The 23,799-nt window shown below is 40.1% G+C and overlaps 2 protein-coding genes across 2 annotated transcripts in view; one reads left to right on the top strand and one right to left on the bottom strand.

Moving 5' to 3' along the window:
- The first annotated feature begins 1,769 nt into the window (after window positions 1-1,769).
- On the top strand, window positions 1,770-7,969 carry LOC6046303 (partner of bursicon). The gene is made up of 2 exons (XM_001863478.2): window positions 1,770-2,167; window positions 7,343-7,969. Exons 1-2 carry the CDS (start codon window positions 2,014-2,016, stop codon window positions 7,636-7,638), a joined length of 450 nt encoding a protein of 149 aa, XP_001863513.1. The 5' UTR covers window positions 1,770-2,013; the 3' UTR covers window positions 7,639-7,969.
- A 334-nt stretch (window positions 7,970-8,303) lies between these two features.
- LOC6046294 overlaps window positions 8,304-23,799 on the bottom strand; it is a 31,154-nt gene continuing 15,658 nt past the window's right edge. The window contains 10 exon segments of the mRNA XM_038250233.1: window positions 8,304-8,783; window positions 8,786-8,902; window positions 8,905-9,759; window positions 9,762-10,498; window positions 10,500-11,064; window positions 11,287-11,922; window positions 11,925-12,016; window positions 15,884-15,977; window positions 16,043-16,403; window positions 16,469-16,667. Of these exon segments, the coding sequence (XP_038106161.1) occupies window positions 8,335-8,783; window positions 8,786-8,902; window positions 8,905-9,759; window positions 9,762-10,498; window positions 10,500-11,064; window positions 11,287-11,922; window positions 11,925-12,016; window positions 15,884-15,977; window positions 16,043-16,403; window positions 16,469-16,667 (4,105 nt within the window). The 3' untranslated portion in view covers window positions 8,304-8,334.

Genomic DNA, 23,799 nt, shown 5'->3' with positions numbered 1-23,799 from the left:
GATAACTTTTGAGCATTTTAGAGGTTTTTTTTGGGTTGAAAACCCACAATTGGAGAATGATCCAAATTTCATGATGGATTGTCCGGAGTGAAATTTTGACGAGGACTTCGGATAATCGAGTACGATCTGCTTTCTATTTTTTTTAAATCCCTAGATTCATGATTGATTTTGGAATTATTTTTTTTAAATTAGGCCGATGCAAATATTAAAAAGTTTTGTCCCTTGGCCCTGGGCGAGGTCAAGGACGGGGGCAAAAATAATAAAAATATAAAAATTTAAATAACAAGCCATAATCTTCACATTTAAATGAAAAAAGTGTTTTAAAATGCATTTTACACTAGTTCAGTTGTTTTGCAATCATTAGTTTTCAAAAATCTAAGATTTCATGAAAACAAAAATTGTATCGAAAAAAAAAATTTTGCATCGAAAATTTTCAAAAAATCTTAAGATTATTTAATAAACCCAAACATGCTTAAAATGATTTTAAACGCAGGTGAATGTATTTTAACTTGATTTCAGCTGGTTGCACTTGAATTTTCATTGAAATTTTGAAGTTTATTGTAAAAATATTTTTTTTGCCCCCTGATTTTTCGGGCCAATTTTGAAGGGGGGTGACAAAAACTTTTAAAAATATTTGTACCAGCCTTACAATTTCTTTGAATTTTTGTTTTATGTTGTCAAGTTTACAATTTTGAAATTTTCAGGTTTTTAAACCGTTTAATTTTCATTTTTTTTTAATTTCTGGAAAGGCGGCTGACCGAATCCTTAAATTTTTAATTTGAAGATTTTTAATTTTTTTTGTGTTCGAATTATTTTGGAATTTATTTTTTTATGTAATTTGTTTATTTTTAAATTTTGGACTTAGGACTTAATTTTTTGCAAAAGGCCATTTCTGTTTTTTATATAGAATTTTTCGTTCCTTCCAAGCTCAGTATCAGCCTTAAAAAATACAAAAAACAGAATTCGAAAAAAGGATTCTAGGTTTCGGATAATCGAGTCTACACTGTAGCAAATATTTTTAGTCATTTTTTTACGGTTTTACACCCAGCTGAATAATCAAGTTAAATTGATACCTCAAGAATGCTGTCTGCATTTCCCAGTCAAAAAAAAAAAATGTTTTTCGAATAGAGTGAACTGCCCATGATCGCATAAATGTCCCATATGCATTTTCATCACTTTTGAATTGTTGATGCAGTTTGGTTCAAAATCGTGTGCTCTTTCTAAAGAGCCTATAAAATCCAGTACTTTGTTCTAGAAATCGGGAGGAAATCCAGTTTTTTCGTGAAAACTTAACACGTAGCCTTATGTGTGGGGCAAACTTCAAATGCGTTTTTCTCAGTTTGCTATTTTTGCATATGGGACATTTATGCGAACATGGGCAGTGAAATTCTAACAAAAATTATTGTTAAATTGCATAATAAAACACAGGTCAGAATAATAAAAAAAATATTTTTTTACTGTTTTACACACAAGTTAACAAACAACTAAACAATTTCTTGCGAATAGTTTAGGATATTTTAGTAACTAAACTAGCAATGCAGCTAAAGGGTCACAAAAAGTGTCGCCATGAACTTTCATCTCACCACATCACAACCTATTATAGGATGCGGTGTCGTAATACGCAATATTGCAACGATGACTAGCCACAGCCATCAGAAGTCATCGACTTCTCCGTCAGTATTGGGAGCCATGGAAAACATGCATGCATTAACACCCCACAATTACATGCTTTTCTTCAAAACTCCAACCAGCTCCCATGCGGAAAATGCTTGTCGAGCAGCCCAGCGGGACATTTGGGGAACCTTGCCCAATGTCCCAAACTCCCGCTGCGGCCATCTCAACGAAACCCCAAGCTTGCTTATTAACCCCGGCAGTCGGTGGCCATTCTCGCAGATTGCCCTGTACCGTTGAACCGTTCGGAAGTGCGTGAAGTGGTCGTCGGTTTTGATTTTGGCCAAAGTGGTGCGCGCTGTGATTTGAGTGAAGGAGATTTAGGAAGCAAGAGCAGCAGCAATGCATAAACTTGCCACCGGTCAGCTGCTGGCAACGGTCTGTTGCGTGGCGTTGCTGCCCCAGCTGCTGTACCGGTCGATCGGGGCCAACGGCCAGCACCAGCCGGGGGATGAAACGTGCGAAACGCTCCCGTCGGAGATTCATCTGATCAAAGGTATGGGGGCGAAGCGGGGTGGTTTTTGTGTTGAGGTTATAAAGCGTTAACAGAAAGTGGATGTCTCTGTTTTATTTAATTCTTACACCCAGAACTGGACATCGGCATACGAGAGAATAAAGAGCACGATTCGGTAGTAAAATGGTACTGTGTGCGTACGGAGAGGATAGATCCCTAAATTATCGAGAGTGCTTTACTCATGGGATCATCTTCAAAAAAAGTTCATCTATCAAAAAAAGTACCGGTACCGAGACTCGAACCTTCGGCATATTGAACCGTGCCTTTGCCGTATAAGCCCCATGGTTCGGTGGCTAAGTAGCGGTCATTTGTCCATATAAGCCACTCAATAGGATGAACTGTTCCAATGAACAAATGAACACGCGAGAGGACTATACTCTCGCAAAATAGCACTTCCTCACGTTTTCATGAGCACGATCCCCTGTTCTTTAACTTTGGGTGATGTTGGATAACAATTTTGGGGGTAGAGGATCCAACAAATATACTCAACATAAATTAAATAAATTTTAAAATCTGTGAAACTATCATTTAAAACTATTATCGTTCCATCTCAAAAGCTTACGAGCAACTCTCTACGAAATCGGCTGATTTCGACCATTTTTATTTTTTGTATTTTTTATTTGACTCAAACCTTGCAGTAACTTTTGACTGAATTTTCTGACCAATTTGGTGTCTTCGGCAAAGTTGTAGGTATTGTTGAGAACTTCTGAGAAAAAAATAGGTACACGGAAAAAAATTGCGGATTTTTTAATCATTTTTTTTATATACGTATTTTTTGAATTTTGAGATTTTTTTATATGTTTTAGGGGACAAAATTCCGCAACTTTTGAGTCATAGAGAAACATGGTCAAAAAATCTGCCGCCGTTATGATTTTTTGAAAAAATAGTGATTTTTGAAAAAAAATCGAAGTTTCATGCAAAAACAAGTTTGACATTATTTTTTAACCCTCTACTGCCCATTTTTTTTTTCTTTCGAAAATCTTTATTTTTCCTGTGTTCAAGAGGTCATTTTGAACAACTTTTGTTCTACGAAAAACTTTAATTCTCTTGTTTTATGTTTTTATTGTTTGATTTTTAGTATTTTAATTTGCATTTATCTAGTTTAGTTTATGTTTGTTTTTGGTAGTATTTGGCCTATTCTACAACCTAATATAATTGCATTTTGCCTATCTATTTTTTTCAGTACTACATTTAACTAATGAAATAGCAATAAAATGTCCAAATAAAGGTCTTAAAAACAGTAGGGTCGACAGAAAAGCTACATTTGGCATGCTATTGACAAATTATCACAAAAGTGTTCCGAATATGTGGGATGACTGTTCTTCTTTTTATTTAAAATATAGGAAATGTTAGGGAGCGTTCTTTTATTACGTAACGCAGTAGGGGGAGGGGGAGGAGGCCGTGTTACGCTCCATACAAAATTTTGAAATTTGTATGGAAATTTTGTTACGAGGGGGGAGGGGGTCTAAAAGTCCGATTTTTCGCGTTACGTAATAAAAGAACGCTCCCTTAGTAAAAACACACCCAAAGTTTTAGGGGTCAACTTGACATTTTTAAAAACAATGGCAAAATCACATAAAACAAGTTAAACTTCCAACCCTGAAATTTTCTAAAATTTTAAGAGTTCTTCTTTCCAATGCTCTTCAAAGATCGAAAGTCGGTTGGAAAATGATTTTTGGCGATTTTTTAGATCGAAGCCCGTTGCGGATTTTTGTCCCCTAAAACATATAAAAAAATCTCGAAAATAAAAAAATACGTATTTTGGGAAATTGAGTTTTAGTGAAAAAAGTTGATTAAAAATCTGCAATTTTTTTTCAGTGTACCTATTTTTTCTTAAAAGTCCTCAACAATACCTACAACTTTGCCGAAGACACCAAATTGATCAGAAAATTCACTCAAAAGTTACAGCTGTTTGAATATTTACATACAATTTTTGTATGGACAGCAGCCAAAATTGTATGGGGACTTGTATGGGTGAACCAATGACGCAAAATAGCTTATTTGGTCATAGGGAAGGCCCCCACAAAGTTTGAGCCAAATAAAAAAAACAAATAAAATCCATTTCCGGTTTTGGTAGAGAATTGCTCTTACAAAATCCTGTTGAAATTTTTTTGCTGCTTTCGGTATGCCCAAAGAAGTCATTTTGCATCATTAGTATGTCCAATAAACCAATTTTTCAGTTTTTGCTTTTTGGTTGTTTTTTTAATACCCCTGACCAGTGCTGAAAATGTCAGTGGTCATGACGCGAAAATTGGCGACGCTCACACGATTTTTTCAGATCCAGCCACTGAACCGCAAAACCGTGACATAAACAAACCCGGCGCAGTCGTGAGTGGCCCAGCCTTGAATATATTCGATCAGCCATCTAGCGCTTTAGGTTAAAATTTGTACCCGCCAGCAAAAACAAATGGTAAGGTAGTGTGCGTGAGATCGGGCTTAGATAGCTCTATTCAACGTTGCACGCACACAAATAAGGAAACAAGTTTTTACACAAAAAGTCTGTATTTATGCGTGGAAATGAATTTTTGAATATCGAGAAATTAAAAGTGAGAGTGTGTGCAACATGGAGTTAAACTTTCAATGAAGTTGCTGTGAAGGTTACCATGACACTTTGAAAAGTTTGACTCCATGTTGCACGCACACACTCTCACTTTTAATTTCTCGATAAGTTATGGTTGTTTTAAGTGTTTTGCACAGTCTAGAACCATTCAATTGTTTAAAAATAAACAAAATAGTGTATAAAGAGGATTTTACGAGTCAGTCATATGACACGAATTGAGTGAGTGTAGCTCATTTTTTCACGTCTCTCATTCTCCAGCAGCCGACCGGCACGAGTCAGGCGGCAGTGGTTGAACAGACACAATAGGCTTACAGTCTCATGCTAGCAGTGAACTGACATTTTGGTTTGTGTACGCTGGGTTAGAAACTTTTTGCAGGCCTGCCCTTGACTCAAGGCGGTTTCAAAAACACCGAAACACCAGGTTTCGCAAAAAAAATTTGACCGAGTTATGAATTTTTGAATCAATACTGATATAAAAAAATCAAAATATTGGTCGCAAAAATGTTACAAAATCATTTTACGATGTAAAATCAAATTTGTAATCAAAAAGTACTTAAGTGAAATTTTAATAAAGTGCACCGTTTTCAAGTTAAAGTCATCTTAGGTAACTTTTTTTTTGAAAATAGTTGCAGTTTTTTATGTTTTTTTTAAAGTAGTGCACATGTTTGCTCACTTTTGAAAAGCTGAGAAAATTCTCTATATTTTGCTGCTTATTTGAACTTTGTTGATACGACCCTTAATTGCTGAGATATTTCCATGAAATGGTTAAACACAGGAAAATTGATGTTTTCTAAGTCTCTCCCAAGCAACCCACCATTTTCTAATGTCGGTATCTCATCAACTAATGGTCCGATTTACAATGTCAAAATATAAAACATTCGTAAAATTTTCCGATCTCTTCGAAAACAATATTAAAAAAAATTAAATCAATGCTAACATTTCAAAAAGGCGTTACATTGATTCAAACATTCATAACTCGGTCAAAAATTTTTTGCACGACCTGGAAATTTCTGAAATGTTGGCATTTCATGTCCCCTAAAACATATCAAAAATTAAAAAAACTAAAAATGTTTTTTTTGCAAATTAAGTTTTAGTAACAAAAATTAAATTAAAAATCACCAATTTTTTTACCGTGTATAATTTTTTTTTCTTTCAGTATAGTGCTTATCCATACCTACAAATCTGCCGAAGACACCAAATCGAACAAAAAGTTCCTTCAAAAGATACAGACTTTAGAATTTTCATACATCATTTTTGTATAGACAGCTGCCAAATTGCTGCCGGATACAAGAAGTGAAGTCACTTATGGAGAGGATTTTGCCCAAGCTTGTGCTGCTATCAGGTTGTAGCATAGTTTCTCATCATGACTGGCTACATATTTTTGCATGTAATATTACATAAATTTGCCCAGAATAATACATAGTTACTTTTTTACTCAATTGAATCATATTTTTTCTGAGATAGATTAAGTTGGTATTTATGGTTCTAGCCATGTTAGAGCGATAAAAAAGGAGTTACAAAATAAAACCTTACTACCTTAAGGTGGTTGGTGCCACCCTCGCATTAACCCTCTACTGTCCAAATTTTTATTTCGATTTTTTTTTATTTTTCCCGTGTTCACGAGGTCATTTTTTCTACGAAAAATCTGACTTCTCTTGTTTTATGTTTTTCTTGTTTCATTTTTTGTATTTTAATTTGCATCTATCTTGTTAAGTTTATGTTTGTTTTCGGTAGTATTTGGCATATTCTACCATCTCCTATCATAACATTTTGCCTATCAAATTTTTCATGTTTTTACAGTTACTTTTTCATTTTTTTGCTAGTTTTTCACATTTTCTGCTATAAAAACACAGCCAAAGTTGACCCCTAAAAAAATGTCACGTAAACTCCCAAGCTCAAGAAAAAGGGGGAATTTGTATGGAAATTCCCCCCTTTTTCTCGAGCTTGGGAGTTTGGTGTTAATATACTTTTGATAGGGTTGTCAGGTTTTCAACCGTTTGAACTCTATGGAAAAGTCTTTTGATTACCCATCCAACGATGGGTCGCAAGATAGATCCGGAAAAAGTTTACTCCAAAATATTTGAAATCCGGCCCTCAAAAAGTGCATAAATAACACTTAAGCGCTTATAACTTTTGATAAAGTTGTCAGATCTTTGATGTTTTAGGCTCATTGGAAAGGTCTTTCAGGTCGAAAAAATAAGGCCGTTGCAATTTTTTTTTCAAGTTTATGTAGTTTATATTCTTAAAGAATCTTGATTGCACATCGACATAATTCTAGGAGTTTTTTTTAAGTATGCAAAAAATCATTTTTTTTTTTTTGAAATCCCAGTTTAATTTTGGAAAGAATTAATTAATTAAACTTACAGATATTTTTATTTTTGAAAACACTTTTAGGCCGCTGCAAATATTTTTTCAAAGTTTATGGGGGATTATTCAATACTGACTGAATGTATTCACTATATGAATTTGAGGAAGGCATCAACTACCTGCAGGTGGATTAAGCAACTTTTTTTCAGTATATTTATTTAATTTTTGGAAAACCATAGTAGAAGTGTTTATTCATTAAACAAACTCCATTTAATTCATCCATCACACAGAGGAATACGACGAGCTGGGCCGCCTCTACCGGACCTGCAACGGGGACGTCACGGTCAACAAGTGCGAGGGCAAATGCAACAGCCAGGTCCAACCGTCGGTCATCACGGCGACCGGCTTCCTCAAGGAGTGCTACTGCTGCCGGGAGTCGTTCCTGCGTGAGCGCCAGATGCAGCTAACCCACTGTTACGACCCGGACGGTGTCCGCATGACCGACCACGACTCGGCCACGATGGAGATTCGCCTCAAGGAACCGATCGACTGCAAGTGCTACAAGTGCGGCGATTTGGTGCGTTAAATGTGGAAGATTTGGATGGAACGGACCCCCCGAATAAAAAAAACAGGATATTATGTGACTTGAGTTAAACTGGATGACGACGAACGACGAACGAGCGAGTTTATGATTAATTTTAGAGTAAGTTTAGTACTGGCCCTTGTTCTCAATTTGGTGATTGTCCTCACCGCAATGATGCGATGCCCCTCGTAGGAACTTATATGCAATATATCCAGAGTAATCTCAACTTGTGAAATTTTGGTTTGTACGATTGTTTGTGTAGTAGACAGTAGGAAAATATTTGAAGTGTGAATATGTTTGTAGAATAACAATTAATAAAAGTGCTGCGATATTACTAATGACCTAATTGATTTCCGAAATTGTTCCGTTAAAAACAGGGCTGTAGAATTTGAGTCAGAACTGTACCAGGAGTCGGTAGAATCAGGTCTTTTTGAGGATCAGGAGTCGGAGTTGCTAAAGGAAGGATACCTTCTACACACTAAAGCCTTAAAACCATTTGATCATGTCTCTCGCAAACAAAATCGATTGCATATAAAGTTTAATGCAATACGAAATTGTGGAGTCAGCATTGGATGGAGTCAATAGATTTTTTGTTCGGATTAAATTAAATGATTTTTTTAAATGAATTTAACTTTATTGGAACAAACAGTTCTCAAATGCTACAATGATTTCAAATGACACACTTTGTGACCACGAACTTCACTGCTCCGCCAGCACCCCGTAACACATCATCAGCACGTGTCTCGCCAACTCCCGACACTCTTCATTCTGCTCAGCCCGCGCCACCACACTCTCCCGGGTACACTCCTCCAACCAGGCGCGCAGTTCCATCAGCTCCGCGTACAAATCCTGCCTCAGCACCTCCCGGCTGACGGCCATCAGCACCGCGGCCAACATCTGCAGCACGCTGGCCCTCACCTTGGGCTCCTCGCTGAAGCGCAGCATCACGCTCAGCTGGACGAGCTCGCGCGCAAAGCGACGCCCGTCCGGACAATTCTCCGCGCAGATCATCAGCACGGCGAGCGTTTGCAGGAAGGTCGTCAGCAGCAGTTGATCCGCGTCGTACTGGAAGGACAGATTGGCGCTGAAGAGGAACTGCTTGGAGCCGAACCCGCGGAGCAGCGGGTAGAAAAAGTGACCGGCGACGGGGAGAAGCGGTTGATGGTTTCCGGGGGTTGGGTTGCGTTGAGCGGGCGCGAGCTGAAGCGTCGCGTTTTGGACTGGATGCGGTCGCGAACGATGCGTTCGGCGAGGGCGCGCGGGCTTGTTCCGCTTCTTCGCGGAACTTGGACTCGAGGAGGTTGGTGGGCGGTTTTTGGGGCTGTGTTGGAGATTTTGGGGTTGGGAGTTTGTCGGTTTTGTCCAGGTTTGCGAGGACTTTGGCCATTTGGGCTAGGATGTCCAGCATGAGGATGCGCCGTTGGAGGGAGTACTTGCTGATGTCGGAGTGGAACTCTCGGCATAGATATTCGGCGCATTGTTTTGGGAAGGTGGTTCCGATGCGGACTAGGCAGGTGAACTTGAGCTGTTCAAAGTCTTCCATGTAGCAGCGACTTTCGAGGGAGAGGAAGATTTGGAGTAGGTCCAGGGCTAGTTTGAGGTCGTTGTTGGCCATTTGCTGATCGATAAGGTCTGGAGCGGCTTGGATTGCGATTTCGAAGCGTTGCGGCGTTTGCTGGTCCGAGTTGTCCAGCAGAACTTCGCGTAGATCTAGCAGGTAGCGCGGCCGGAGGCGATCCTGGTCGATTTTGGTATCGTTTGAAAGATCGTACGGTTCCAGATCGTCGTCGGAGTCGAGTTCAGAGTCATCGCTGTCGCGTTGTTCTTTGCGAGTGATTTTCTTACTGTCTGGTAGTTTCATGTCTACGACCTCGACTTCAGCAATGACGGGAGTCTCGACAGGTTTAAAAGCAACCACTTCATCCCGTTCAGTTGAGCATTCAAACAGCTTCTCAACCAATTCGTCCAGCACGTCCCCGCCCTCAATCAATCCCTGGGACAGCTCATCTCCAGCAAAGCGACACCTACCGCCAAAGCTCCTCAACTCCTCCACCATCGCCAGCGTCCTCCCATCAAACCCTTCAAACTCAAACCGGAGTTGATTCTCCGCCGGAACGTCCCCTCGTCAAACCGGCCCAAAATCACCTCCGCCACGATCATCCCGACGCAGCGCATCTGCTTGACCGGTGACTCCAGGTGGCACTTGAGCCCACCAAACAGCAACCGCCGAAACTCGCGAACCTGCTCCGCCGAGGGTTTCCCGATCTCCGCTTGGTAGGCCATCGCCAGCAGCAGCAGCTTGGACGCGTACAGATGCTGCTCGAAGGGGGTTCGCTGGATGGCGGTGCGCGAGGACCAAACCGTGATGAGTTCCTGGATTAGGCCGTGGAGAAGGGGTTTGTTCTTTCTCGCGAGCAGGTGGAGGAGATTTTCAACGATGGGATCCGGGTTGGGGAAGGTGCTGAAGAGGGGGATCTTCTGGGTTAGGACGTAGCGCCAATCGCCGGTGAGGGTTTCCGGGAGGAGGTCGTGCAGGTCGATGGTTTTGTTGAGCGTGATTACTGCGATAGTTTCGATGGCTGGGCGGGATAGGTTGGTGAAGATGGCTTGAAGTAGGGGCTTGTGGGAGTTTGAGTGAGCCCAAACTGATAGAATTCGGAGAGATGTTTGAAGATGGGTAGATTGCTTATTGGAGTTGAAGTCGGTGACGATCTTGCTGAGTAGCTTCGAGAGGAAAGTCGGATCTGTGGTGAGATTTTGATGGATTTCGGTTGCTCTGGCTACGCAATCGATGGCCTTTAAGGTGTGTTGAAGCAGGTTTTGTGAAAATCGTTCTGGCAGGAACACATCCGGAGTGTCTCTGAAGTACGTTCGCCACTCGGTTTGGAATGGCTACCAGAAGCTGCACCAGTTGATCGCTGCTAACTTGGGCATTGTGCCTCGTCAATCCGTCAATTTCCGAGCCTCTATCAACCAACGTAGCGTCCACGATCGCCCCAAGCCAGTCATCGTCCTGAACTAATCTACTCAACATCAAAGCAAATACCTCTCGATTCCGCTCCAGCAGCGTAGCGTCCGTCAACACGCGTAGATTCTCCACCACAAAGCCCCGGTTACGATCCACGCAGAACAACCTCCAAACGCGCCCATCCGGCACCGGCATCCCGGGGAACTCCCCGTCAAACCGTGCCACCAACTCCTCCAGCAATCCCGGATAATCCTCCGCCGCAAAGCGGTCCCAATCTACGGCTCCGCCATCCTCCCGATCAACCCGAAACAGCTGCTCCGGAGTCCTCGGCCCCGGCAAGCACTCCAACAAGCCATCCAATCCCCGCCGAATCGCATCCAACTCCTCCCCGGAACGTATTCGTGGCGTTTCCTGCAGCACCCGGACAAGATCCTGCGTACAGCGGCTCAACTCGACGCCAGCTGAAATGACACAAAGGTGACGCACGTTTTTTCACCCGCACTGAACAGGACACTTTTTTGAGAATTGGGGGGGTTCAAAAAACGCGCGCGCGAGAGACAGAACCGGCGAACTCAACTCGTTTTCAGCGGCCGTGTCGAAGCTTTGCATGCAACTACCATTAAATATCAGCGATGCAACAAACTAAAATCGTTCAAAAAAGCAAAGAAAAAAACTAAACTCACCATTGGTACTGCCCAGCGAAAGTCCGCTCAGGTCCGACAGCAGGTCGTTGGCCGCCGGCGCCGCAGGCGTCAGCTGCGCCATCCCTCCAAACAGATTCGCCGACGAACTACCGCTGCTCGGACTCATTCCAAAGAACAAATCCGTCGATGGCGCCACAGGCGTCGGCACAGCCGCCGAACCAAACGCCGCAAAGTCCGCAAAGTCATCCCCAGCAGCAGGTTTGCTCGCCGGCGGCGCACCAAACGCCGACTCAAAGTCCCCAAACTCGGGCGCTGCAGCAGCAACAGCAGCGGGTACGTCCGCGGCTCGCGGGTTAAAATCGTCCAACTCCTCCAGCTTGCCGGGGCTGCCGACCGACGGTGGGCCGGGACACGTCTTGAACAGATCGTCCGCGGTCGTGGTCGTGTCGTGCGTCACGAGGATCTCCTCGGCGTGGGTGTTTCGGTGGGTGGGCGAGTTGATGCCCAGGTCGGCCGTCGGCACGTTGCTGCTGGTCACTGTTCCGGTGGAGGTCGATTTGCCGAAGCTGGTCGCGGCACCCATGTCGATCTTCTTGGTCGCTTTCGAGCCGGGTTGTTTGGTCACGGCGGAAACGGTCGTCGGGGCTTTGATGTTGAGATTGATCTTCTTTCGCCGCTGCCGAGGGTCGAGCCGGAAGCGTGCGAGTGGGCCGAAACGGAGGATGATTGTCGCGTGGCGGGGCTCTTGGAGCGCTCCTTGTCGTAATATCTGGCGGGAAAGATAATAATTGTTCCAAATTTGTGAGTGTTCCGGATATAAATCGCTGTATAACGAAATGTTTTTTATTTTTATTTTTTCAAAATCCCTCTAAACTAAAATATGAATCCAAAAATGCTCCAAAGTTAAAGACCATCCATAAACCAGGTTTTCCAAAATTTCAGACCCCCCTGCCCTCCTCCCTCGAGGACAATTATCTTGAATTGTCCATACATTTTCTTGTATGGAGCGTGGACAATCGCCAACCCTCTCCCCCTTCCCCAAAAGTTCCCACGTGATTAATGGATGGCCCCTTATTTGCTTTTCTGTAATTTAAGATGCTGGCGCATAAGATTGAAATAATTCAAGAATATACAAACCTGAGAAATGGTAAAATCCGTAAAAAATCTCACCCCCCAAACCCAATGTCACCCCCACTGACGGTACTGTGATATTTAACAGGGTGACCACTCAAATTCCATTTTCAAATTCCCGACTTTTTCCCGACATTTTTTTCCAGACTTTTCCAGAATGCTCAAATAATAGGCATTTCAGGCTGGTACAAATATTTTTAAAGTTTTTGTCACCCCCTTGAAAATTGGCCCGAAAAATCAGGGGGCAAAAAAATATTTTTACAATAAACTTCAAAATTTTTATGAAAATTCAAGTGCAACCAGCTGAAATCAAATTAAAATACATACTCCTGCGTTTAAAATCATTTTTAGCATGTTTGGGTTTATTAAAAAATCTTAAGATTTTTTGAAAATTTTCGATGCAAAATCTTTTTTTTTCGATACAATTTTTGTTTTTGTCAGATCTTAGATTTTTTGAAAACTAATGATTGCAAAACAACTGAACTAGTGTAAAATGCATTTTAAAACACTTTTTTCATTTAAATGTGAAGACTATGGCTTGTTATTTAAATTTTAATATTTTTTTATTTTTTTGATATTAAATTTTCTAATCAATTTTAATATATCTAGTGGTCAGTATTTAACTGCTTTTTTTTCAATGAAAATTAAGTTTGATATGATTTTATGTTTTCCCACTTATTTTAAGCAAAATAATTGAAGAAACATTTTTTTTAACAATTTTGCAATAACTAAAAATTTCTTGGATTATTTTTTTTTGCAATTTCAACATTTTCTTTATATTTTCAAAAGGTAAAAAAGTTTTTCAATTTTGAATTTTATTCGATATTTAGGTTTTCCGTTAGTTTTCTATGGTAGGTAATTTAGCCACAATATACTCACAAAAAAAAAGTTCAAAGGCAACATTTGGAATTTTTTTTTTAAATTACTAAATGAATTTAGTTAAACAATTAAAAATATTCACCAAAAAAAACCATTGCCAAACTCAAGTTGGAATCTGTTACCAATTATCCAATTATTCGCAATTCGCCATTCGCAATTTTCAGTGTAAGAACGGGCCTTGACCGATCTTATGCACTAGGTTCCCGACGAACACGCACTGCCCTTACACCTACATCTCACCCTTGCTCTGAGTCAGTACGAGCAGCACGCTAGAACACGCTTTGAGTGTTCGTGCCAGGCATGCACACCTTCTTTTCCGGTTACGCATTTTAACTCGGCCGGGGGTGGTACATTAAGTAGGGTTTGATGTAAGTATAAGCGCCTAACCAATTATTGTGTTCCTATCAACTTTCATTAAAGCAAAACTGTTTTATTTTTAGTTTGAATTCAAAAACTTGTTATTGTTATTTACTGTGTATTGTTTTCTCCTGAAATCTTCCCTATTGTTGAGTCTGTTTATCTGTTGCTATTTCTTTTGTCGCGGTGTTTTGTTACAATTTTTGGTCCTAAGCATGTTATAAAAGTTTACCAAAAATACAATAATAATATTTGTGTTAATCCTTTAACCATTCCATAAATTGAGTAACGGCTCAAGTCTCACTTGTTTGAAAAAAGAGTGAAGATTGAAAACAATAGACAGTAAAAGAGAATTTATTTTATAAAAATCAAGAATCTATAGTAAGAGAATGATGAGCGTATTTTGAAGAATAAAAATGAGAAGCTAGATGTATTAGATGTAAAATTAGACAATAGTTAATAAATAGAGATACAAAATAAGCTTAGATTATAGTAATGATAATTTATAGGACAGATAAAGAATTATTCAAATAAATAAATTCGCAATAAAATCAAAAAAGATTAGACACATGATAAATAGACTTGATATTACTAGTACATTAAGGAAAAGTATATTGTTAAGGAAAAAAAAACAAAACAAAGTTTGTTAGAATTGATAGAAAAGAGTGGAAAAGCTTTGAGAGATAAGAGAATCAAAAGTAAAATCAGTAAAATTAAAATCAAATGTTGGATATTAAATAGAAGAATCAGTGAAGAATTGGGAATCAGAAGAGCAAAATAAAAATAGGAGATAGGTGGTAGCTGAGAATGAAGAGAAGAGAAACCCCGTTGTGCGATGTTTCAGGTACATCCACAGCAGTTGACTCAACATACTGCGAATCAAAACAATACCGTCTACAATCACAAATTACTCTTCCCACATTGTCGCGCCTCTTTCTTTTAGCCGTCTCGACTCTGACCCGCGGTGGTCAAAGGTTTACGATCCGTTTCCACAGGCCACCAGCTAGGACATCATGAAAACCAAGCCAACGTGGAGGTAAGAAAATAGGACACTGCAAGGAACCAGAGCTATACTGTTCTGATCAAGATAATTCGGATGATCTAACAGAACTACGGATGTAGTTAGTTACGCTCCTTCCAGGATGTTCCTTACGTGGACGTCAACCGAAGAGCACGCAACAAGGTCAGTGCCATTGCATGCTCTTAGGTATCAATCCTTGGCCTGCAAAAAGGTCCTATAATCATAAAAAAACCTAAATAGTTAATATTGAATGTAAATTGTTGAAATTCTGGCATATAATTTCAATTTTTACATATTTTTTGCTTTTATTTTGCGCACACGAAAACTTTTATAAATACTTACAGAGGACTAATAGTTGGACAGTAATTTTGCAACGATTTTTCATTTGTTATACTTATTTTAAAGATAAACACATTTTTATCAGATTTTATGTCACTATTTTCAATAGAATACTTGCAATTTCCATAAATACACAAGCACATTCAACTTATTCCCATTTTTTTAACCAGAACTATTTGAACAATAAAACTGATTAAAACTGTATTTTTTTGTTTTGTCTTATTTTCAAATAGCAAAAATTTTCAAAGCTTAACAATTTTTTTAATAATCTTCAACTTATTGATGTAATTTTTAGTCATTTAAATTAAAATAACGATTTTTTTTAAATAAACTATATTGTACATTTGGCCCGCAAGCTAATTTGAGTTTCAAATTTGGCCCGGCATCCAAAAACTTTGAGCACCCCTGACCTATAGAAAAAACTCAAGGTATCTAAATTTCTGACAAAGAACGGCTAGTAACTGAGTGACAATTGAAAATGGTATCAGTCAGCAATTATCATTGGCAACGATACATATTTGAATGCTGACACAAAGCGCCTGTCATGATCGTCGCTACCATCAGTGAACGCACACCAAGTTGAAAGAAACGGAAACGAGCTCGGCACTCACATGCACTCTCTCTCTCTCTCACTCTCTCTTTTTTGTTTGTTTGTGTAGTGCAGCGTGGTGACAGCAATTATTTGAATGCAGCCATGGCGTGGAGAGAGTCGTATGCGAGTCACTCAGTCACCATTCGCTCAGACAGATTTCTAACGCATAAAACTTTGTTATGTTGAACTTTCAATAGTTGGACTCAAGTTTAACAATAAAACAATGCACTTTCCAGTGCCCAGAAGATGACCCGATTTTTGTTTAAATACATTACGTTATCCAACGCCATTCTGGCTCTGTGTTTCTGGCTACTTACCGGTTGGACGAAGGCCCATTTGACTCCGTATCTGAATCTTCCCGTTCTCCGTCGTACTGGTAGTCATACTCGTAGCGATCTCTCCCCTCGTTATCTACAAAAGTATTACAATTTTTATTCCATAACATGAAAAGATCTCCATCACCATGATCAACTCACATCCCCGATCCTCGCTCCTCCTGCCGTCGTACCCACTGTCCCGGTACCCTCCGTACTCGCCGCCACCCCCTCCGCCGGATCCACCGTACCGCATTCCGCCGCCCATCGCTTCCGAGCTCATGCCGATGTACTTGTCCTTGTTCTTTTTGGCCTTCTTGCGCTCCTCCCGCAGCTTGTCGTCGTCCTGGATGAAGTCGATCAGCTCGCGCACCTTGTGCCGCACGTTGATGCCCTGGTCCTTGCCGTTCTCGTCCACGAAGGTGTAGTTCTCGAGCGAGCGCAGGTCGTAGATGTGCTCCCGGGACGAGGTCACCACCCGTTCCGACCCGTTGCGCACCAGGTAGTTCAGCAGCAGGAGACTCTAGCGAGGGGAAATTTGGAGGATGTATTTCTGAAGGAGAATGATTGAAAGAATTTGACACCCACCTTGTACGTCCTCCGCCAGTTGGTTTTGTTGTCCTGCAGCATCCGCTTCCACAGCATCGACATGACCTCGGGAAAGTGCTCGTACGTGAAGGTGGCGTGGGCAGCCTGCATCAGCGGACCGGTCGGGCCCCACGCTTCGTCGTTGGTGGCCTCGCGCACCTTGCCCTCGATCTCGGTGTAGTTCATCACCACGTTGGTGCTGGGTTTTGGAAGGAAGAAAACGAGAGGAAGGTAGATCTAATTAGTCCCGGTGTTGAACAGCTTTTCGCAAACGAGAGCCTAAAGTAGCCCAAATTACCCCCCGCCGTAAAAGAGCTCTAAGCTACCGTGTCATCATGATCAGGCCTGCAAAATGCTTCCAACCCAGCGTACACATGAAGCAAACCAAAATGTCAGTTCTCTGCTATCATGTGACTGTAAGCCTACTGTGTCTGTTCAACCACTGCCGCCTGACTCATGCCGGTCGGCTGCTGGAGAATGAGAGACGTGAAAAAATGAGCTACACTCACTCAATTCGTGTCGTATGACTGACTCGTAAAATCCTCTCTAAACACTATTTTGACCATTTTTAAACAATCGAATGGTTCTAGACTCTGCAAAACACTTAAAACAACCATAACTTATATTTAAAATTACATTTCCATGCATAAATACCAACTTTTTGTGTAAAAACTTGTTTCTTTATGTGTGTGCGTGCAACGTCGAATGAGCGTTGGTCGACTACTGTCTCGCATTGCAGCTGCTCAGTGAGCTAGGGCACTCACGACTGAGTCGGGTTTGTTTATGTCACGGTTTTGCGGTTCAGTGAATGGATCTGAAAAAATCGTGTATGCGTCGCCGATTTTCGCGTCAGGACCCCTGACATTTTCAGCTCTGATCATGATCATCAGGCCAAGTCGTTCTTCGCGTCAAGGATTTCATTCAGTTAGCTATACAAGAAACACCAGTTTTTTTGTTGTTGTCATTTTACTCCCCATTCTACGCGATCGTACACGCGTACACCGTTGCAGAAATGTTACTCAGGTGTATAAGCTGAGTCTGAGAACTGTGAGGATCGTTGCGTGTGTTTACAGCCAGACAGCGTAGAGAAGAGAAGGCAAGTTTTTTTTTGAAGGTGATCGTCCGCGGCCGGTGCGAGAGGGGACAACCGGCACATGCCACCGCAGAAACCGCACAGCGGATTGGTACGGATCATGATCATGATCATGAGTGTATGTGTGGATAGCGTGAGTCACGCGGCACGGGTATTTCAGAGGGTAGTTTTGATGTTGAATACCACTGGCTTATTTTTATCGCCTTATAAATCCGAACGTCTTTTCTACTGCGAAAATAGAGAATCCTGCAGCAAATCCAAATCCCAGGACCATCCAGGCGGGTAAAAGATCGGTCAACATTAGAGGACTGCTGTTTTCGGAGTAGAACCTAGAAGTCTTTTCAATTTTTCTGCTAATCGCGTGCTTTGTGCTTGTCGCCCATAAGTGATTCCAAATTCCACTTTCGATGTGCACGTTCAGCGTGTACTCGAAAGCGTTCCGCAGTGGGCTTCGAAATTCCATTATGAATACTATGGGAAATACTCCCAAGCTTTGTTGCATGATATGATAGCGGTGTAGTCGATGGAGTGAATCGTAATACTTCGGAAGGACAAGTTTGGCCAATTCTCGGCTGACCATGTGGCCATGGATCATGTCCATGTTGAAGATGGTTTCCGTGCTGTTGATTACCAAACTTCCCACTCCGTGAATATTAGTGTAAGCTGGATTCAGCAGAAGGTTCGATTTGATTTTCACGCCAGACTCTTGCAAATCTTGAAACGTTCTGAGTTCCTTGGACGCTGGTCTGTTGACCATGAATGCTAAAAGTTTAGTTTCGTAGGCACTGACAATAAAGAACATCAAAACTATCATCGGGAACAGCGTGATTTTTTCCCGACGTGAAGCTCTATGCAGGTTGACTTTTTCAAATCCACAAATGACCAAGATAATCGGGTCGTTCTGAAAAATGGTTGGCAATTTCAGATGAATCACTTCCAATGTGGTCAAAAGGACTAACAACGTGATCCATACTTGCCACTTCAACGGTAATATCAGCAGTTTTACAATGCTAAGTGGTGATCTCGGTATCAACAAAACAACATTATCTTGTAAATTTGAGAAAAGACAAACGAAGTTATCCCTACCGACTGGGCGAAAAAGCATAAGTCCGGAAAGCTCGATGCTAATCTTGTTGTATGTGAAATAAGTTCGGTAGCATTTATGCATGAACTCTGCTTGTTCCAAAGGGCAGTTGTGATGCATCTCAACTGCTGTAGTGTTCATGACCGACGCAGTACTATTCATCCAACTGATCAATGCTTCCCCTCTTGCAATCGGTTGCCTGGCCATGTATTTGATCAATTTTCCACGCATATTGTCCCTGAACGAACCCTTGAACAAATCTTTCGAATTGGCAGGATAGTCCAACATTTTTCTCTCCACAATGCCAAAGACTACAACTTCATGAGTTTTCAAGTTCAAGAAAACCGCATTGTAATACAGCAAAGCTATCAGTACTCGTCCGTACACTAAGAATTCATCCATTTCTACAAACAAAAGCATCACCCTAGTGCTCGGTTTGAATCTTTGCAGAAAATTTAGATTTTTTCCCTTAAATAACACCGCACGCACGACGACCATCGTCGGTTCGGTGCACAAGTCAAAATTTTCATCCACCAAAAATGGCTTGGTAATGACGACTTTAGTCACATCATTCAGTCGTTGATCTGTTAAAATCTTCCCCACGGGACCATCAAAGGGATGCCTTTCCGAGGGGTCGAAAACACACAGTGTGGAACTGAGCGATCACTTTTGCCATCTCTTCAACCACGGACACTACGTAGTCTTCTACGGGTATTGATTCGGCCGTGTACAGGACCAGCGCTAGGAGAGCAGTTTGCAGTTTCCATCTCGACGGGTTCATCGTCGAAGCACAACTGATGGGTTGTTTTAAACTGTGCATTATCTCAGATTGAAAAAAGTAACAAATTAAAGGCTTTTAGTACTTGGCTATATACTTAGGGGTGGCATACCATAAACTAAGATTGATCATAATTGTTCATAGACAAAAGGTCGATAAGACAAAATGTCGGTAAAAAATCAGTAGAAAGGTAGGACGAACTGATAATAATGTCTCAGTTCGATGAATTTTGTCGAACATAAATCAAAATTACAAAAAAAAAGTTAGTTAGTATTTACTAACCATTAGCTAGAACCAATGGGCTAAAAAAACTTGCAATTCTATAGGAATCAAACATGAAACTTAAAAAAAAACGAAACTATTGGCACTACGCCCCCCGGGGCATGGCCTTCCTCTAACGTGGGATTTCTGCTCCAGCGCCTCTGACGAGACAGGAGAAACCGGGACCGACGTTTTACTTCACCATCCGATAGAAGCTCAGTGGATAAGGCGGGAATCGAACCCGCGTCTCATAGCATCATCGGGATCGGCAGCCGAATATTTAAGTTTGAGCAAAATGAAGAACTAAAATAACAACAGCAAAATTTGGAATTTTAAAGAATTGAAAACACACACGCAATACTAATATACAGCAATTCCCCACAAAAACAGCATGGCACAGCATTGTTTGGCCATTAGGGTGACCCACGCCGTGTTAGGGTGGTCTAAAAAATGGCAATTTTCGTCGAATTTCGCAAAAAACGCTTTTTCCGAAAATTCATAACTCCTCGCCATTTTAACCGATTTCAATTGTGTTATACACAAATGAAAGGTGATAAGTTGGCCTTTCAAAGAAAAATATTGAGAAGTTTCAAAAATCTGGCCTAACATATGAAATGGGCGTATGAAACTTTAAAATGCCGTTTTGACGGTGTCTGGACCAAAGAGCCTATGTCTGGAACAGAGGCGTCATGTCCACCTGTTCAACCTGTTCATAGGACAGGATCTGGTGATCATTTTGATTTCTTTCTGAAGAAAGAATTAAAAAAATGTTCATTAAAATAATTGAACTAACACGCCAACTCTTCTTGGAACCATGAAACAACCAAGCGCATAGAGATCTCCACGGTTTCTCTCACGCACATCATCATTCTGTGTTAGTATTTGCATTTGAAGTATTGTTTTGGTTTTGAACGATTGTGATTGGCTGAATTCCAAGCAGCTGATTTTGTTTACACTTTTTTACGCACATAGGCAAATCGAGTAGATCAATCGTCTGTAAAAACCAGCTGTTTACCACGTGCTCGTGGTATAACAAAGGACACAGCTGATTTTGACAGACGAATCATTCTACTCGATTTGCCTATGTCTGCGTGTAAATTTTGTTACAAACTAACACACTCTCGCGCGTAGATATCTCTATTCATATCATAGAGCGTCAATGAAAATTCTCCCAAGCAGTCGCCAACCTGTTTGGATTTCTCCATAGAGATATCCACGCGCGAGAGTGTGTTAGTTTGTAACAAAATTTACACGCAGACATAGGCAAATCGTGTAGAATGATTCGTCTGTCAAAATCAGCTGTGTCCTTTGTGGTAAACAGCTGGTTTTTACAGAAGATTGATCTACTCGATTTGCCTATGTCTGCGTAAAAAAAGTGTAAACAAAATCAGCTGCTTGGAATTCAGTCAATCACAATCGTTCAAAACCAAAACAATACTTCAAATACAAATACAAACACAGAATCGTGGTGTGCGTAAGAGAAACCGTGGAGATCTCTATGCACGAGTTCCAAAAAAGAGAAAACTTCAGATTTTGCTCTCTCCCTGCTCGCGTCTCGGCTCGCGCGCTTTTATGTCGGCTGTCCAAAAGCTTTTATTATTATTATTATTATTATTTGTTTATTTATTCATGTAATATAAGGCACGTGCCTTTTAATTCATTACATTGTGGCGGGAATTCACTTAGTGATGGAGTTATTCAATTTCACTTAACTTAAATAAATTAATGCTAATTTTCTCAAATTTACTACACATTTTCTCAAATGTATCACTGATTCGGGTTGTTGAGTTCGGCCAGGAGTTTGCGCTTGAAATAAGGTATAGACATACTTGTTTTGATATTTAAAGGTAATAGATTCCAGGTTGAAATGCCTCTAACGAATAATGATTGACTATAATAAGTAGAATAATGTTGAGGTATTAGGAATTGTTTAGATCTGGATGATCTTAGAGGAATTATATTGGAACTAAGATAATTAGGTTCACCTGTGTGCATTACTCTAAAGAGTGTGAGACATGATCTGTACTTGTAAAAGTCAGAGAAACTGCAGCCAATTAAATTTTTCTGTAAATGTGATACTCGGTGATATCGAGATAAATTGTAAACATATCTGACACAGGAATTTAGAGCCACTTTGAGTTTATTTAGGGACTCAACAGTTGCGTTAGGATATATAAAATCACCAAAATGAAGTGTGGGTATAACAGAGATTTAAACAGTTTAAGTTTAGTATGTGAATTAAGAAATCTTGTAGTTAAACTCAATTGTTTCAGAGAGCCATAAATTTTTCCAATTTGAGAATTAATTTGCTTGTCCCAATCTAGGTTATTTCTAAAGATGACGCCAAGATTACAAGCATGATCGACAAATTCGAGCAGTTCGTTTTTGAGGAAAAGCTCTGGAGGATTTGGGGGTGTTTTGAGACGACTTATTAATAAGGCTTTAGTTTTTGCGGGATTTATTGCTAACAAGTTCTTTTCTGACCAGCTCTGTACTTTTAGTAAATCGCTATTTATTTTTCTTTGCATATCAGCAATGTTAATATTTGCATCAGAACAAAGATAAATTTGCACATCATCAGCAAAGAGGTGCACAGAACAAAATTTTAAAACTGGAGGTAAATCATTTATAAACAACGAGAAAAGTAAAGGTCCGAGTACTGAACCTTGCGGAACACCGGAGAGAATATCAACAAAAGAAGAATGAAACCCATTAAGAAAAACAGATTGAGATCGATCTCTTAGATAAGATTCGATTAGCAACACGGCAGGTCGGGAAAGTCCAAATGATGTGGCCAATTTGTTTAAGAGCTTAGTGTGGGATACTCGATGAAACGCTTTAGAGAAGTCAATAAGAAGAAGAACAGCAACGCCTCGTCTATCAATACAACGTGCTACATCATTATGTACCTTAATCAAAGCAGTTTCTGTACTATGACCTTTTCTAAATCCAGACTGCAATGGATGAAGAAGATCATACCTATTAACATGTTCAGTAAGCTGATATTTAATTATCTTTTCAAATGCTTTAGAAAGTGAGCTTAACAAACTGATAGGCCTTAAATTAGTAACATCACAGGACGATGATTTTTCTTAATTGAATTACTTTAATCTTTTTCCAGTCCGAGGAAAAATACAAGTTGTAATAATTGTGTTAAATAGATGTTTGACTATTGGTAGGATGAGTGGAAGCATAAGATTAATAAATCGTATTGGAATGTTGTCTAATCCAGTAGCATTAGAAGTAATTGAAGAGATTGCATTCACTATTTCATAGTCTTCAACAGCGCGGAAATGAAAACCATCCACAGCGGCTAAATTAGAGTTAAAATCACCTTGAGAAGGCGAAAAGTTTGAAGAGAAATATTGGTTAATATTTTCAACTGAGCTGTTGCAGACAACTGGAGATTTAGTTTTACTTGCTATTCCTAAGTTTTTAATATTACTCCATAGTTTTTTACTTGGAACATTTGTGTTGAGAATACGATTGCTATGATCAGATTTAGCTTTTTCGATTAAAGAGTTTACTCTATTTCTTAAAATTTTGAAATGATTTTTGTCTTCAATGGATTTGCTACGTTTCCAGTTCCTATAGGATAGATCTCTATCAATCATGGCCTTTTCAATGACTGCATTGAACCATGGATTTTTGCGTACTTTGAACTCCTTTAAAGGAACAAATTGCGTAAATAGATTTAGCATATTTACATTGAAAAATTCTAAAAGTATATCTGGCTCAGCACAATTCAAATAGTTTGCCCAATTTATTCTGCTGAAGGCTTCATTTAATTCAGCATAATTAATATTATTATAGTCATGATAATAAGAACGATTTTCAGGTATGGTAAAAGAAAATTCAAGTGAAGCTAGGATTAGATCATGATGAGAAATGCCTGGCATGGAGACTTGGTTGAATTTAGAAATTTGATTTGGGGAATCAGTTAATAGTAGATCAAGAAGAGAGCATCCTGTTTGATAGAAATATGTTGGTTCCCTATTAGCAAAATGAAAAGCTAGTCCACTTAAAACATCATTGAAGCGCTTTGATTTCGCGCCAGATCTATTTGGATCGGTGTTAAAATCTCCTATTAGGAAGCAAGCTTTATATTTCATTGA

This window comes from Culex quinquefasciatus, chromosome 1 (assembly GCF_015732765.1).
Source record: "Culex quinquefasciatus strain JHB chromosome 1, VPISU_Cqui_1.0_pri_paternal, whole genome shotgun sequence".
In the NCBI taxonomy this organism is placed as follows: Eukaryota; Metazoa; Arthropoda; class Insecta; order Diptera; family Culicidae; genus Culex; species Culex quinquefasciatus.
The sequence above is the reverse complement of the archived record's forward strand: the minus strand, read 5'-3'. Positions and strand labels throughout refer to the sequence as shown.

What these genes read in the sequence shown, in the direction of transcription:
- LOC6046303 (XM_001863478.2), top strand. Translation starts at nt 2,014, where the DNA reads ATGCATAAACTTGCCACCGGTCAGCTGCTGGCAACGGTCTGTTGCGTG. An exon ending in GGAGATTCATCTGATCAAAG is followed by an intron (nt 2,168 to 7,342) that starts GTATGGGGGCGA and finishes TCCATCACACAG; the next exon opens with AGGAATACGACGAGCTGGGC.